General features: G+C 47.9%; 1 protein-coding gene across 5 annotated transcripts in view; it reads left to right on the plus strand.

Moving 5' to 3' along the window:
• LOC126539647 (nuclear pore membrane glycoprotein 210-like) overlaps positions 1–17,333 on the plus strand; it is a 240,043-nt gene that overhangs the window by 25,877 nt on the left and 196,833 nt on the right. For all 5 annotated transcript variants that reach the window (XR_008614325.2, XM_055075603.2, XM_055075601.2 and 2 more), the window contains exons 3-4: positions 11,254–11,382; positions 11,439–11,508. Coding sequence is in view for 4 of the 5 variants with exons in the window: in XM_055075603.2 (XP_054931578.1) it covers positions 11,254–11,382; positions 11,439–11,508 (199 nt within the window). In the remaining variant the exon portion in view is untranslated. The remainder of the gene's footprint in view (positions 1–11,253; positions 11,383–11,438; positions 11,509–17,333) is intronic.

The following is a 17,333-nucleotide window of genomic DNA, read 5'->3' on the forward strand; positions in this document are numbered from 1 at the left end:
CGCATTCTTTTTATGCGATCCCTCATATATTATGGCTGTATGCAGGCAAAAAAGGCAATGCTGAAGTGCACAGCTTACATATGTACCGTGCTGGTTCACCAACTGCAGTGATCGCTGTGTTGAGCAGCGCCATCGGCCTCATGCAGGAAGGCTACCGTAGAAATATGGTAATTTGAAGCCTACTAGACTTGAAATGCGCGAGAACGATGCCGGTGCATCACAAATATTTGATTGCGCCTGCCGCTTAAATGTTTCGTGGTATCCTTACGTTGGCCGTGCACGAGCATGTGCTCTTATACTTTGTTTTACTCCCTATGCCAAGCGATCAGATATTGAGCAGATTTACCATTTCATGCTGCTAATACAGAGACACTGGTTTTCTTTGTTGAATTAAAACTGATATAAGCAAAATAGTTCACAACACATACACACACTGCGACTGATAATGTGTGTACACCACGGCTGATAAAACGCGTCACATTTTTGCGCCCCCAAAAGATATTTTCGCCTACTGCAGTTACCGATGCACCGAAAGGCTTCCCTGACAACCTTATATGAACGGACATGGTGTAAATTTCACAAAGTACCATCTAAAACATCTCAAAATCGTTCTGCAGCACGCGACAGCAATACTTTCAAGGAGCGCCGCGCCGGATCGCCCAAGCTAGAGAGGAGGAAAGGCTCTCTGCGTGCCCTATCCTCCTCGCCCGATGAAACGGTCTATACATTCACCGTGGAAGAAGGTGGCTGGGGAAGAAAACCGATTCGTGACATAAATGGCAGTTCCAGAGTTTTTGGCTGTGAGCACTGCAAAAGGGAGGAGGAAGGTTTTGCGAAAGGTGAAGGCTTCGGAGGGCGCAGACAGGGCAGTGGAAGATGGAGCATAGCCACAAGAAAGTGACACAAAAACAAAAGACAAAGGAGGTAAGTGTTTGCAGCGACAGCCGCTCGAGAAGAAGGTGGCTTGTCAGATGAGGCATCACACATCGGCGACAACTCAAGTTCGGCACGCGCACAGTCAACAATGGCGTGGTTAATAGCAAGAAATTCCCAACCCAAAATAATGTAGTGTAAACATGGGAAAAGACGATAAATTCAACTACGTACGAAATTCCTGAATGACAAGGTGAGCTGTGCATGCCACTGAAGGTTGAATGTGATGCACGGTTGCGGTACGCAGGGAGACGCCGGAAAGTGGAATCATTATCTTTTTTAGCTTGTGGCACAGTTCTCCACTAAGAACAAACACAGTGGCTCCAGTATCGACGAGTGCTTGCACAGAAACACCTTCAATATTCTTGGTTGTTTCATTCGCAGGTAGAAATCGAGGCCTTCAAGTTGTCGACACGAGCGCAGTTCTTGCCTCTGAAACTGCAATGGCTATTTTCCGCTTGATCGGGTGGGGTGCGATGAACCATACGGGAAAGTGAGCGGCAACATGGTGAGGGCGATCGACATGTGTTGTAGCCACGTTGATTCGGTCAGCAGGTGTCCATCGTTGAGTGGGAGGAGATTGAGTGCTGTGGCTTAGGATGTAAGTAGCCTTGATTTTCTTCGCCCGCACTAGTGCGGAAGTCACAATGACGACAAAAATGTGTGACATGGCCAGGTAGACAACAGAAGTAGCAGATAGGCCTGTTGTCCGGGGTGCGCCAAGGATATGGAGACGGCAGACAGGTGCATGTGCAGCGTAGAAGGCATTTGCTGGTCGACCAGGATCCGTGCTGAGTGGCATTGCTGGTGACTGCCTGCGTTTGACTCCAGCATAGGTAAGAGGAGCAGAAACAGGTGGATGCTGGTAGGACGTTAGCACCTCAGAAATTTGCTCCTCTATGGCTTGCTGTAGCGTCAGAACAAGTGCCTGCATGGATTCTGGGACGTAATGAACAAGGGACAATTGTTGTGCCACTTCCTCTTGGACAAACAGCTGTATTTGCTACATTAACATTGTGGTGTCAGTAGAAACGGTGCCTACAGTTAATTCTGACATGTTAGCCGTGTCACAACTCGGGAGGCATGTAGGAATGCGCTGTTTCCACAACTCGTGATAGCTCCGGCACTACTGAACGATGTCCGTGACACTCCAGGCATTTTTGGCAATGAGCATTTGGAAGCCGTCGTCCTCGATCCCCTTCATGATGTGTCTGATTTTATCAGCTTTGGACATAGCAGGGTTGATGTGACGGCAGAGGTTGACAATATCCTCAATGTAGGATATGAAGTTCTCACCGGATTGCCGAGTGCAACTCCGTAAGCTCTGTTCTGCGAGGAGCAGCTTGTGAACAGTGGGTCGGTCAACAACTTCCGCGAAGCTCATTTTAAAGGATGACCAGTTGGCAATATCAGCTTTGTGGTTGTGCAACCACAGCTGAGCCACACCCACCAGGTAAAAATTCACATTGCTGAGTTTGTCGCTGTCATCCCACTTATTGTGGGCGCTTACCCACTCATTCGTAGTGAGCCACTCCTCAACGTCGTGCTCGTCGGTGCCGTTGAAAATGACAGGGTCTTGCTGTCTTAGTACTCCGGAGTTGGCGACCACCAGTAGTGCGGTAGCACCCTGCTGTGGTACGTTGGCATGCATTGCGGATGCTGGGTATAGAGTCCGGGTATGGAGTTCCAGGATGAAAAATGGAACCAGCACGCTCCGCCAAAAGAAAATACGCATTTAGGGCTAGATGTACTCGGCGTTTTATGTGAATGCGCAGAAATGGGCAACGGCCGAGCGAGCACCAGCAACGACCACCACTTTCTTCTTAGTCTTCTCCTGGCGCCCGTATTTGTCACTACAGCTCCATTATGCGAAAATCTGCTATATTCAGCAGCGTGACCGAATTATGGCACCAAAAATGGCCAACGGTGCAAACAGTAAAAACACAGAAAAATGCATGTTTCTTAGGGAGGTTCCTGTTAACAAAGTAAATTAATGGCTTTGTGAAGAAAATTTGCTAACTTTCAGTCTCGGTGGGAATCGGACCAGGGCCTCTGGGGTGTGAAACAAGCTAGTTTCTCTGACACCAGTGTGGCTCTACGGTTCTGGTTGACTAAAGGTGTGTCTAGTGTGCGCGTCATTACACACGTCATGTCGCAGCCACCTGCCTGACTGAAGGTGTGACCTAGTGTGTGCATCATTGGGCATGTGAAGGCTGAAGGCGCAGTTAATAGTGAGGAGGTAGCACCACATCATGATTGTATAAAGTTAGTGTATAAAATAAATATCATTAATGTCTAATTGAATGGCACAGGGCAGTCCTTTGAGTTATGAATTCCTCATGGCCATGTGAGTGCATTGATATGCTTGGCGCGTTTTGATTTGGCCTTACCAAGGTGCAGTTACATTTGGTGTAACTATCGTGTAACAGGCTATGATGGTGTGGTGCTGCTAAGCACGAGGTCGTGGGATCGAATCCCAGTTGTAGCAACCCCGTTCTGATGGGGCGAAATGCGAAAACGTTCGTGTCCCGTGCATCAGGGGCACATTGAAGATATCCTGTGTATCATACTTGGCCACCACGGAAGCAGACGAGCTGATAGCAGCGCATCCTTCTTTCCCCTAACCACTTCTGCGCATGCGGCACCCTCGCACACGAAGATATAAAAGCAATCACAATAAAGAGACAGGGGTCTTTCGATGCTCAACCACTGTGTGTGTCGACTTGCTCAGAGGCGCACGATACATGGTGTCAGAAGTGCCCGCAGCCGCGCGGCAGGAAGCAAGCCATGGACGCCTTAAAACTGCCCTGCCCACTACAGTTGACCGGCAATGTCAGAAGGAACTGGGAACTCTTCAAGCAAAGACTGGACCTATTCCTGACGGCTACCTCGACAGACCATCCCAAGACAGAAGCGGTCAAGGCGGCCATCCTCCTGAGCGCCGCGGGTGACGAAGCGCTTGAGGTCTATAACAACTTCACATTCGCCGAAGGTGAGCTCAAGGATGACTACGAGACACTAGTGCGGAAGTTTGACGCATACTTTATTGAGCAAGGAAACGAGGTTTACGAACGCCATTTGTTCCGTATGAGAGTCCAAGATGAAGGAGAGCGATTCGAGCGGTTTGTACGTGACCTGAGGACGCAAGCCAAACTTTGTAATTTCGGGACCCTTGAAGAGTCTCTGATTAGGGACCAGATTGTATTCGGGACTAATAACAAGACTGTCCGAGAGAAAATGTTGTGGGACAAAACCTTGACTCTACAAAAAGCCGAGAACATATGCAAAGCAGCTGAAGCGGCGGCACAACAAAATGCTGCATGGGCCAACGAGCGCGTGCAAGTAGACTCCACTCGCCGATATGAACGCGGCAAAGAACAAAAAGGCCGGTGCAAGCACTGTGGTCGAGCGCACGCGCCACGGCAATGTCCAGCCTACGGAAAAACTTGCTACGCATGTAAAAAGCAGAATCACTTTTCATCGTGCTGCAAGAACCCGCAAGTTCACGGCATTCAGGAAGATCGTGAAGACAGCTTTGATGTCCTTGATGTCAGCATCTGTGGCATAAGCACAAAACCAGGGAAAGACTGGACAGTGCGTGGCAAGGTCTCTGGTCACGAGATAGAACTGAAAGTCGATACTGGTTCCCAAGCCAACTTGATTCCGCTTAGCATTTTTCAGCGCATCTCGAAAGTGAACACGTTGCGCAAGAGCGCAGCAGTGCTGACTGCCTACAACGGCTCCGAGATCAAGCATCTCGGTGTCGCCACTAAAGCACTAGAGATGAACGGTACCACGAGAGATACTGCCTTCTTTATTGTCAAGAAAGGACGCCAAGCGATCATTGGCTTGAGCACATGCATCGAGTTCGGCATTGTCCCAGCAAACATCGACTCAGTCATGCGAAGTGGAAAAGCAGGGCCAGAAACAGAATTTGCACATCTTTTTCATGGAACGGGTTGCGTACAAAGAACGTACAAGATGGTTCTGCGACCAGACGCGGTTCCAGTCGTACAACCTGCTCGGAAAGTGCCTTTGGCACTGAAGCAACCGTTACGTGACGAGCTGGCACGCATGGAGAAGGCGTCCATCATCGTCAAAGTAGAAGAACCCACCGAATGGGTAAGTCCTCTGGTTGTGGTAGAAAAAAAGAACGGCGCTCTCCGAGTATGCATGGACCCTAGAGAAGTAAACAAAAATATATTACGTGAGCACTACCCGATGCCTACCCGCGAAGATATAGAAAGTGAGCTTTCAGGTGCTCGATTTTTTTCGCGACTGGATGCCAACTCTCGTTTTCATCAGATACCCCTTGATGAAGCAACATCGCGCATCTGCACGTTCGCCACTCCCTTCGGGCGCTATCGGTTCCTAAGGCTACCGTTCGGCATTTCATCTGCCAGTGAGGTCTTTCAAAAGACATTGACCGAGATCTTTGAAAGTATCCCAGGAGTACGCGTTTACGTCGACGACGTCCTAATTTGGGGTGCTGACAAAAACCAGCATGACCAACGTTTGCGTGCCGCGCTAGAAAAGGCAGAAAAAGCAGGGCTCACGTTTAATCCTGAAAAATGTGCGTTTGGTATGAAGGAGATAACATTTCTAGGTGATATAATCAATGAAGGCGGCGTGCGCCCAAGCCCCGAGTTGATTGAAGGCATCCGAGCCATGCCCGCGCCGGAAGACAAAAATGCCGTGAGAAGAATGATGGGTGTCGTCAACTATTTCAGAAAGTATGTACCCAGCTTAAGCAATAAAACGGCGTTGCTGCGAAGCCTCGTCAAGGACGATACGGTTTTTGAGTGGACTACCGCCCATCGGCGCGAGTGGCAAGACGTCTGCGAGGCATTAACATCGCCGCCGCTCCTGGCGTTTTTTGATGAAACTAAAGAAACAAAGATCTCGGCAGACGCGTCAGCCATCGGCATTGGCGCGTCGCTATTGCAAAAACACCAGAATGAATGGCGCCCAGTGATGTACGCCTCGCGAACGCTAACTGATAGCGAAATGCGATATTCGCAAATCGAGAAAGAAACGCTTGGCATAGTGTTCGCCTGCGAAAAATTTCACCAGTTTACTTATGGCCGCAAGATCCTCATAGAGACGGACCACCGACCGTTGTTGGCCATCGCAAAAAAATACATCGGAGAAATGCCACCCCGGCTACAGCGTTTCTTTGTTCGCCTTCTAAAATACAATTATGACTTGCAGTTCGTTCCTGGAAAGGACCTGCTCCTGGCTGACATGCTCTCCCGCGCGCCCTCCCTTTCACCAAACCCGGAAGCAATGGAGGACATCGAGGTCCATGCAGTTCGTCTAGTCTCGTGCATGGTAACCCCATCGACAAAACGTCGCCTTCAGGACGAGACACTATCGGATCCCTATCTGAGTGCTGTAATGCATCAACTGTCGCGTGGAACAACGGTTCAAGGGGAATTACATCCGTTTACGGCTGAGCTATCTGTCATTGACTGGATACTACTGAAAGGGTGCAAAATTGTCATACCCAAGTCCATGAGGAGCGAAATGCTAACAAAGGTACACGCAGGTCATCTGGGTATGAACAAGTGCAAGGCAAGAGCGCGCGCTCTTATTTTTTGGCCTGGGCTAGACAGCAGCATTGAATCGATGATTCGTTCGTGCAACGCATGCCAAAAATATGCGTACAAGCAGCAGTCCGAGCCTCTTATTTTGCGCCCGACACCTAGTATGCCGTGGTACAGAGTAGGCATCGACATATTCCATTTCGCCGGGGAGGAGCATCTAGTAGTGTTCGATGCGCACTCAAATTTTCCTGAAGTGGAAAAGTTATCTACAATGACGGTCCATGAGGTGGTACAAAAAACATCCGCGATATTCTCGCATTACGGTATCCCTGTGCAAGTACTTACAGATAATGGGCCTCAATTTGCATCCAAAGAGTTTGCAGACTTCGCAAGTCGATATGATTTTGAGCACATTACATCAAGCCCGCGATTTCCGAGATCAAATGGACTTGCTGAAAAGGGAGTACAGATAGTTAAGCGCATTATGAAAAAGACCACCGAATCTTGCGACGATTTTTGGTTAGGACTCTTGTCTTATCGTGTGTCTGTACTAGAGGATGGCCATTCACCTGCCCAACTGTTACAGGGACGGCGCCTGCGCACCAACGTTCCGGAATACAGCACTGAGCTGGGATGCCCAATAGTCAAGCATCAACAGCGGGCCACGGGCAAAACGCTGCACGCTTTGCAGCAAGGAGACACGGTACGCATACTGGATGACAACTGGTCACGTAAGGCAAGAGTGCTTCAAGAAGCGGCTCCCCGGTCCCACATCGTGGAGACGGAGGATGGAAGGCTTCTAAGGAGGAACAGACAACACCTGCTGCAAACGCGGGAAAAATACCGCAGGGTAGACGAAGATGACGACAGCAACGCCGAAAATAGTAGCTTACAAAACGAAAGACATGAGCCTCCAGAACAAGGCCAAAGTGCACCCGGGTTAACTGGTCATCCGCAAGCCAACATACAGGTCTTCCCCAAAGTGGAGACATCGGAAGCAGAGCCCCGCAGGTCGACCCGTCAGCGCAACAAGCCTCAACGGCTGCGATACGAAGCGAATTTCCGTCAAATCTCCTAGATTTTTTTTTTTTCGTGCCTTGTAGTCATAAAGTCCTTCTTTTTTGTTTCTTTTTCTCTCGTTAAAGGAAAGGAGATGTATCATACTTGGCCACCACGGAAGCAGACGAGCTGATAGCAGCGCATCCTTCTTTCCCCTAACCACTTCTGCGCATGCGGCACCCTCGCACACGAAGATATAAAAGCAACCACAATAAAGAGACAGGGGTCTTTCGATGCTCAACCACTGTGTGTGTCGACTTGCTCAGAGGCGCACGATACATCCTGGTGGTCAAAATTAATCAGGAGTCCCCCACCATGGCGTGCCTCATAATCAAATCGTGAGTTTGGCACGTAAAACTGTAGAATTTATTCCCTGGGCTGTCGGAAGTATGATGGCTGCTGACGATGCTGATTCCATCATTGTGGCTCTGGGTTTGGTCTTTGTGGTCATCACGGGTAGTAGTCCATGCTCTGGGGGCAGGTTTTTAACCCTGAGGCTTGCTCTATGGTCCGGGACAACGCTGTTGCAGTATTCGGATTTCGGGCTTGGGTCACGGCTTTGTAGGTGCATTCGGTACATGAACCCGCAAGCACCTCCACCAGATGTTACGTAGTAGTGATGGTGAAAGACGCTGTAGCAAAACTGTGAATGACAAGACAACTCTTTATTGGGTGAACCTTGTGCCCACAAAAATATACACTGCACTTATAGTACAATGTGTGGGGATTGTTGGAACCTGAGTGCTGACGCCCGTTGTTGCAAATGGGTCGCAAGCCCCAAGGGTAGCGTTGGCCTGGCGGCCTGGGGCACTGGAAGCATCCGAAGGTCCCGGCAAAGCATGAGTCGACTGGTAACAGAACAACTGGTTTATTCTAACATCGCAAAAGAGCGGGCGGTCAGGTCGACCGAAGTGAGAGACGGGAGAGCACGTAACTCGACAGAAGAAATCGGAGCCTCTCTCCTGGCGTCCGGGGGCAGCTGCTCCTATACTCTCGGCGTCGCGGGCAAGAAGGAAGGTCACGGGATGAGACCACGTGACGGCGGAGCACGGGCGAGCTGAGATACATGTTGAGACGAGTGTAGTGACGCATCGCCAACCCGGCGCCGATCAGACCTCCTCGCTTCACACTTGGGGAGCTCCTCTCCCCGGCTGCCGCGCTTTGACAAGCGTGGGCACACACACACACAGGCACACACGAAGACGCGTGGCACTGAAACACGCCTGGACGCGCTTGGCGGGGAGGCGTATCGGCGGCGCTGAACGGGCCAAAATGTCCGCTGCTTGGAACGAAGCCCCGGCGTCCGTTGCATCCGCGCCGGCTATACCGCGCGTCGTAGGCGAAACGTAACAGGATGCTCGCCTCCCACGTGTCCCCTGATGTTGTTTTCCCCCGCATGGCTCTCACGTCTCCTGTAATTCGGCTTCTCCCATAGCTAAGTGCCAGCGGCGGTCAGTGTGGTTACAGCATATTACGAGAGATGGCATGAGTGTTGCACTGCTAACGTCACTTATTGGTGGGGTTACTCGGGCAGAGCAGGGAGTAGGCTCTTCCTCTTTGGCTTGGGGTTGGCAAGTGATGCGGAGGCTCTGCGCGTGTGCTGATCCATGCTTTGTGGGATTGTCCTGAGAAAGGCTTAGGAGCATGACGCCGGAATGGATGAACACGATTGTTTGAACTCACCATAGCTCTCATGACCGTGCACGTGAACAATTGGGCGTTGGTGTCCAGAATAGGAGTGAACATATTCGCTTGCTATCGCGGTGAGTAAGACTTCCTCCATTTGTTGCATGCCCATCGGCGTGTACTGTAGATAGCAATTTGGCTAGTAGGCATTAGTGTATGAAAGGTTCAATAAATGCCCTTGTGATTACTTGCACTACTGTGTTGTCATTCCTTTGTCTCAAGAGCATGTGTGAGACCCTACAAACGATAGCAGCCAGCACAGTCGGCAATAATCGAAATTTCATCTGCGTGTCAAGGGTGTCGGCTTTTGTACATGTCATTGAAAGTTCCAGAGTATTAGCCCTGGTGCCTGCTTGTCTTCCGGAAAGTACTACACAATTTGCATCGCGCATACAATGGGATTACACAAGGTTTGGTGACAACAGACAATGGATAAAACCGTCAATAACATTCGAGAAACTTCTGTTACATGCATGCGCTTCCTGTGCTGAGCGATAATGTTCAGCGTTTGTTAGCCGGTGAAAAGCGGTCACCCGGGAAAGATGAACAAGTACACATTATTATGTTTCCCACCTCGCCCATTGTCACCAGCGTGCCTGCATCAACACCGAAGCCACACAATAGGACTGCAAGGATCGTTATGATGCATCTCATCACATAGTTTTCTACCAGCCTGGCAATGAAGTACTGCTCTGAACACCAGTTCACACTCCTGGGTTGTGTGAGAAATTTAAATTCTGGTTTATTAGCCCATACATGGTCCTGGAAATGCCCTCCCATCAGCTATTGTATGACCGTTGTTGTTGCCTCAACTGACTGTTGTTGCCACTCTACCGAAGTGGTTCACGTTTCTCGTATGAAGCCCTTCATGCGACGTTTCCCGTACCTTTAGGCTGCTGCCAGGAGGGCCACTCTCGTTCGGGGAAATTAGTGTGGGCATTTATTGTGCACTTCTTCATCATATGTATATTATCATGCCTGTGCCCTTCACCTTCATCGCTTGTGTGGCCATGTCATCAGCGTGGACTGTGCCGAGGGTCCTTTGTTGTCTCTCGGGCTCAATAAAGGTCATCCTTCACTGTGACATCACAATATAAACATGTGTGTGTGTGTGTGTGTGTGTGTGTGTGTGTGTGTGTGTGCTTGTATTTGTGTTTTTTTAGTCAACATTCACAAAAATGTCGATAGTCATATTAGCATATGCTGAAGAGGATGAAGGCAAAAGCCTGGGCGCTCACGAGACATTCATTCAATTACTTGACATTCTCATTTGAATGTGTTGTTACTTCCTATTACTTGTTTTATCCCTCCAAAGGTCGTAGGTTCAATTGCCTTAATTAACTTTATAACTATGCCTTAATTAAGTTCGCCTTAACACCAATGGTTGTGGGTTCAGCTCCCACCAAATGTCGTGGGTTCTACCATAAAAGGTGGCTCCATCAATTTTGGTGCCATTTAATTTTGGTCCCACCAAAGGGCGAGGGTTCTGTTGCCTTAATTAAAACCAAAGGTGGTGCGTTCGACTCCCACCAATGGTCGAGGGTTCGTCTCCCCGCCATAGGTGGCGGCTCTTAATTAAATTCACCTTAACGACACAGGCAGTGGGTTCGACTCCCTATGAATTTTGGTGCCATAATGCCTGACATCGGATTTTTTCTCTCATGAGCTGTCTTAGGCTTTTGCCTTAATAAAAGCGTGACCAATTGTGACGACCCAAGAAAGACTGCATTGCACCCATCACCCAAGAGATGCACTATTTGTTTGGAAGTGAAGTGCTAAGAATGGCAAATTCATTTGCGGTTTCAATTGCAAATGGCACGAGGATGCTTACAATATTTGAAATTGCAAGAAAAGTGGTTTCAGAGTTATTTCCAACTATGCTCTAAATCTATGATTGGTCATTGTATCTCAAATGTGCCATGTGTTGGTCGCTGCACTATTCAGCATGCTCATTGAAGGTCAGTTATTGTGTGAATGGGTGTTCCATCGAGAGTCCAGGGGTGGAAAGTGGGCTGTATGCTGAATGCAGGCACGGGTGAGGCATTTCACTGTGCTGTGGTTGTTGACCAATTGGCTTCCCTCAAGCTGGTTGGTGCCACACAGATTCTGCTGGAGGACTCGCCACAGCTGCTCCAAGTGACTGGACAGGATCGACAAGGTGCGTGCACTGTCAGTGCACATGTGTGGGGCTGACAGGGTTCTATCTATGCGCAGGGAATACCTTCACCTCCCTGGATGGCGTCTCTTTTGACTGGAGCCTGCAGCAGCAGGAGCCTGTGCTCAGGTTGGTGGCACACAGGTGCTCTGCGGTGTAATTTGTGAAAAACCATTGTGGGCCTATAGGTGCTTTTTCTTGCCCTATTTGTCTACTGCTTTTCTATGCTGCTCAGCACCTTGGTGTTCGTTTATCTCAGCTTGCCTCCTTTGATTACTTCGTCTGGAGTCGCTCAACACAGTTAAAGCAATGTCAAGGGCAGATCTGCACAAATGTGTCTCCAAAATTTTAGAAAGTGCACACTCCACAGTTCAGGACCCTCAGGTTTCAGGTACGGCGATGCTGAGGTAGTCATTCAAAGTTGTCATGGGAGAGCAGAGCAAAGGAACACCTGACACCAGCCATGACTGTCCACTGTAAACATGCGAGCCTGAGGTGTAGTGTTCCTCCAACCAAAAACTGTACTGCCTTTTGACACCTGTTCAGCTCGAGGTTGTCTCGGTCTTCTGGCCTGTTCTTCACTATGTGAAACTCCCATTGGCTGTCACTAAATCGAATAATTGTTGCCAGTTTCGCTTCGGGTCAGCTCATCACTCTTTGAGACTCAAGTCCATGGAAATGTGTGCACATAAGCTTCAGTTATGAGGAGTGCCAGAAAAGCAGCGGACAAGTTGTACTGAGCTCCATTCTTTGATGCTGTTGTTTGTTGTCGATTACCACTGTGTAGCCATGGTGACCTGCTGAACGTTTGTCTGCAGCTCTTGGCAGCAAACAACACTCAAGGCAGAGTATCAACTGGCGCTTGCAATGTCATCATGTGAAGGCCTTCTCACTGATATTCCTGCAAATCTCATCACTATGCTGTTACTCTAAGGTCATGTCCTAAAGGGATACTAAAGATGATTTTGTATTTCTTTCATTTGCTTTCAAAAATTTTAATCCAGATTCCTTACTCCGTGTTTTTCTAATTGTGCACTAACGGCATGCTTCCTGAAAAACACATGATGGAGAAAGTCAATTTGAGTGTATTTCCTGTGCTCTAAGTGATGTAAGCTAACCATTAGCGAGATCCTGGTGATACAGTAAAACTTTGTTGATATGTTCTGAAAAAAAAAAAAACTCACAAGAAAAAATGTACTGAGAAAACGTACGATCTGAACTAAAAAAAAGATTGACAGACCCACTTGTATTTGACAACTACGTAAAGCAAAGCGTTGTGCACGAGGCAGGCACGAGACACGTACGTGTGTCAAGCTGGTGGGGCTTCCGCGGCCTCAGAGACGTTTTGTTGTTTTCCTGTTGAGCAGTGTTTAAAGACGGCAACTGGAAACCGAAACGAAATCGAGCTGGTGTGCTACGCTTGATGCAAAACGTGACGCTCACATCGTGCTGCCTGCAGTGTGGAATGGGGGGGCAGGTCGTATTATCGCCCACTAAAAAAAAAAGCGTGCACTACGCCCCACACACTGTAAAACAAATAGGTGAAGATGCCTATTGCAAGAGGTTTGGCGGCGATGGCAGTGAATGTGGTGTGCGAGGACCCCGTGAAGAGAGTTGCTTGTACTAGAGTATGAAACTGTGCTTGCCGGTCTTTTTACATACGTGAGACAGGCGGGCAAGTATTGCGGGAAAGCTGATGCGGTGTGTGACTACTGTTTTCAATCAATTGTATGCGTCTGGTGCCTTTTAATGCGAAGCTTTCTTTGCCTCTTCCTTTGACTTTGCCACTGCTGCTGTGGGCTGCTGTGGTCTGCTGCTGTCACGCACACCACCTTGAGGGCTGGTTCAGAGCGTGTGCGAGTCGGAGAGGAAAGGCGACAGGAGAAACTCGTTTTCACCTCACTGCGTTGAATGTGCACAATGCCCTCTGGAGCTACCTGGCCGTCGCCACAGTAGCCACTTGACAGCTGTAGTTATCCGTGACTACCCTCAGGAGCATTGTAGAGGCCAGAGGGGACACAGATAGAACTGTAGAGAGGAGAAGAAAAGGAGAGGGAGGAGAAGGCAGTTCCCATACAAGAGAGGGGGGAGGTGACGTGAGAAGGCAAGGAAACCCCACTAGTATACGGCAGTGGTTGCGGGGAAACAGGGTAAGCTTAAGTACAAGGTACGGCACAGTACGTTGCTGCTATTTCTGAAAAATAAACGCCATGAAACTATGTCAAACAGGCAACTTACGGAGGGTGTGTAGCAGCAGAGCCGCATTAATTAAAACGCACCGCAGGGTCCAGGAGACACTATGGAAGTGGTCGACTGTCAAATCAACACTTCTGTGCCGGTCGCATTAACTTTGTAGATGTGCTAGAGGTCGTGGATTTGATCCCAATCGTGGCAGCTGCATTTCGACTGGGGCAAAATAGAATATGCACGTGCACTTAGATTTGGGACATGTTAAAAGAACATCACGGTGTCAAAATTAATCCGGAGTCCGCCACTACGGCGTGCCTCACAATCCAAGTGTGGTTTTGGCACGTACAGCCCCATAATTCAATTCCTTTAATACTTCCGCCGCAATGCGATGCGCCATGTGAGGCAATGATAATGCTAAACTGTCTCATAGGTTATAAAATGTGGCACACAACAATGCCTCAAGCAAACACCTCTCTCTGTGTGTTCTGTGTACTACGCAGACAAACAGCAGTGCTGCACGCAAGGTAAAGTTTAACATCAACTCACCACTCTCGTGTTAGCCTGAACGTTGAAGAAATTAAGCTTTAACTGTCAACATCATCGCTAATTATCGTCAAACAAAGCATCCAGCACGGAACGGTTCGCCTACGTAGATTCCCACAGTGCATGGGATCTACATAATTTTCTTGTTTACATAATGTCTAGCGACCGGAAAGCGTATACGATTGCAGTATGCAGCAGGGAACGGCACCGTGTTTGGGTTATCGTTTCCTAAAAGCGTGAAGTACACTTACAGCACAAGGCGCTGCGAAACAGATAGGCGAAAATGCTTATCGTTATAGGGTTGGAGGCGATAGCTGTGAACGTGGCATGCGACGACATGAGAGGTGATTTACTGTTACCAGAATAAGAAACAGAGTGCACGCCGGAGTTCTCACACAAGACGGATAGGCGAGTATTGCGGCGAAGCTGCTTGTTTTCTTGTTTGCATGGAATCTAGCGGCCGGCAAAAGTATCATACGATTACAGTTAGGCGATGTACTGAAGTTGGTGCCAAAAAATTGTCTTTTCCGTGAATGTATGCACTGGCTAAAAAAAGAAAAAAAAAAGAACCGGAGTCATTTCACTCTGTGAAGGTGGATGACCAGTGGATGCATACAGGCTGTTTCAGCTAACTTTATCCAGAGTTTAAATATATGCTGATGCACTCTAACATGACGCAACCAAATGCATGTTGCTCACTTTTGTATGTAGTGTGTCAGGCTATTTTGTTTAATTTGCTTAATTAGATAATTAGGTCAAGTTTAATTAACCAACTTCTGAAGCAACAAAGGCAAAAAATTCAAATTAGAAAGTTGTAGAATGCCTTGCAAAACGTCAGATTAGACAGTTTCTAACTTTCTATCTGTTAAGTATTAATGTTTTTCAGCTTGCTGCAGATGCCCGTGAAATGCAAAAAATAACTGTTTTAGGCTTGTAGTGCAGCTCAGAAAGAGCGGCGCTACAAGCCTAAAACAACACAAGCCTGCGCTGGGCTGTCTAGTAATCACTTTTTAGAACTTTTGAGCTTTTATTTGTCATCAACGTTCATTACATAGAATGACACCATCTATTTGCAGAAAAACGGAGTATGCATCGTTTCGTGCATTGGCCCGCTCCTCAGTGATTTATTTTTAGCTCGCCTAGACGTCGCCATGTCAGTGAACCTTAATCAGACTAATATTTTTAAAATATTTCGTTATGTGGACGATTTTTTGTTTTGTATTCAGTGTTCTCCGGCTGACCTTGAGACTGAGGTTGCCACGGCAGTGCCAATAGTCAAAGAATGCCTTGCGCCCCTTGACGTTTACCTACGAGCTCCCACAGGATCATACGATCCGGTTTTTGGATCTGCGCTTAACTTGTTCGGATATTCATACGTGTTGGTACTATGAACCTCGTGCTAACAAACCACTTCTTCCGTTTCATTCTGCTCATTCTAAGTTGGTCAAGAGAGGCATTGCTAACCTTTGCCTTAATAATGCTTTGAAGAAGTCGTGCCACCATAGTGTTTCGTCTAGCTTTGCCTCTCAGTGCGAACGGCTTTCGCAGGCTGGTTATTCCGTGTCCCTACAAGTGTCAGTAGCAGAACGAATTCTAAGGGAGTTTAGAAAAAGACAATCAGTACGCAGATAATCCTGCAACTACTAGCTCGGGGTAGGACAAGCATCATTCTTTATACAGTAAACTCTCGGTTGTACGAACGTCGGTTTATCGAATATTTCAGAATAACGAACTTTTTAAAAATCCCCGGCAGTTTTCTTATAGATTCTATGCAAAAATGTTTCACTTAAACGAATTTCATAACAGTCAATATTTCAGTTTAACGAACTCGCTCAGAGGACCAAGGCTTATTTTTAACGAAGCTTTGCGCCCTGCACTGCAGGCGCAACCGATGCCCGCCCTCATGAAACCGCCGCTCCAGTGGCAATGTAACGTTGCTGGCGCTACAGCAGCCCTGGGGCAAAGCGGCGGCACGGAAAACGAATGGCAACGAGGCATGGCCTCCAAGATCGCCCGTAGAAGATGAGCATGCATGTAATCTCGGAGGCCATGAACAAAGTAACATCGCTGGCGCTTACAACACCGCCAGAGCAAAGCGGCGATCTGTCACACCACAAACCATGTGGTGTGTTTTTTTTTTCCGACCCCGTTTTTTTTTTCCGACGACCATGCCACGACTAGCAGTCGTGGCATGGTCGTCGTCTCTTTCTTTCCAGTCTCGTCGGTTCCACGTGTGCACAGAAAGGCAGCATTATAACTGTTATGAACCTTGTACTTGTTGATATGTACAAATTCCATTTCACACATTTCTAACACTTTGGATGCCATGTCTTTTGCTCCATGAATTGCCTTTCAAACTTTTGACTCTGTATGCCACGTCTTATGTTGGTCTAGTGAACATTCACTTTAGTGAACTTTCAGTTAAGTGAACTATTTTCTTCGGTCCCTTGAAGTTCACTCAAGTGAGAGTTCACTGTATTCACACCGTCTCACATAATCTTAAGAAAATCGCCAAGCGAGCGAATGTTCGTGTAGTGTTTTCTGCCCCTAACAAGCTTACGAGAATTTGCAAGCTCACTAATCTGAATAAGGAAGCTCCTCTTAGCCGTGATAAGAGTCACAAAAATGTTTGTTAATTGCAAACATTGTGTTGTTTATTGTTTTCCACTCAAGTGTGGAAAACATTACGTTGGTCAAACTGGCCGATGTCTGAATGACAGGCTGCGCGGACATGGTTACAATGCTAAGAATTGTATTACAGCTGGGTGATTTCTTGCGCAGCACTGCAAAACATGTGGTTGCGAACCTGTCTTAGAGCAATGCGTCATTCTAGGTCGTAGTTATAATCAGCTCTCAAGAGAAATCATCGAAGCAAAGGCTATCATTGGTTTGGGCCATGCATGTGTAAGCTCACCTTCATTATCACTATCAAGCAATGAATTGGCGTATCTCCGACTGCAGCCACAGGCTGTCTGATTATGTTGCCACTTGGTTATTATTGGTTTTGTTGCTTGGTTTCTTTGTAATCTATTGATGTCACATGGTTTGCCCAGTGTATATGTAGCCTTTTGTGTCGCGAAATAAACCATCAGTTGGAAGTTGGCGCTCACTCTGTTTTCCGTTCCCTTTGATTACCCCTACCTCCTTTCTTTTTTGCTCTTTCTGAGCTGCGCTACAAGCCTAAAACAGTCATGACATACCAACTCGCCCAAACTGCCACG

Source organism: Dermacentor andersoni, chromosome 11, assembly GCF_023375885.2.
Source record: "Dermacentor andersoni chromosome 11, qqDerAnde1_hic_scaffold, whole genome shotgun sequence".
In the NCBI taxonomy this organism is placed as follows: Eukaryota; Metazoa; Arthropoda; class Arachnida; order Ixodida; family Ixodidae; genus Dermacentor; species Dermacentor andersoni.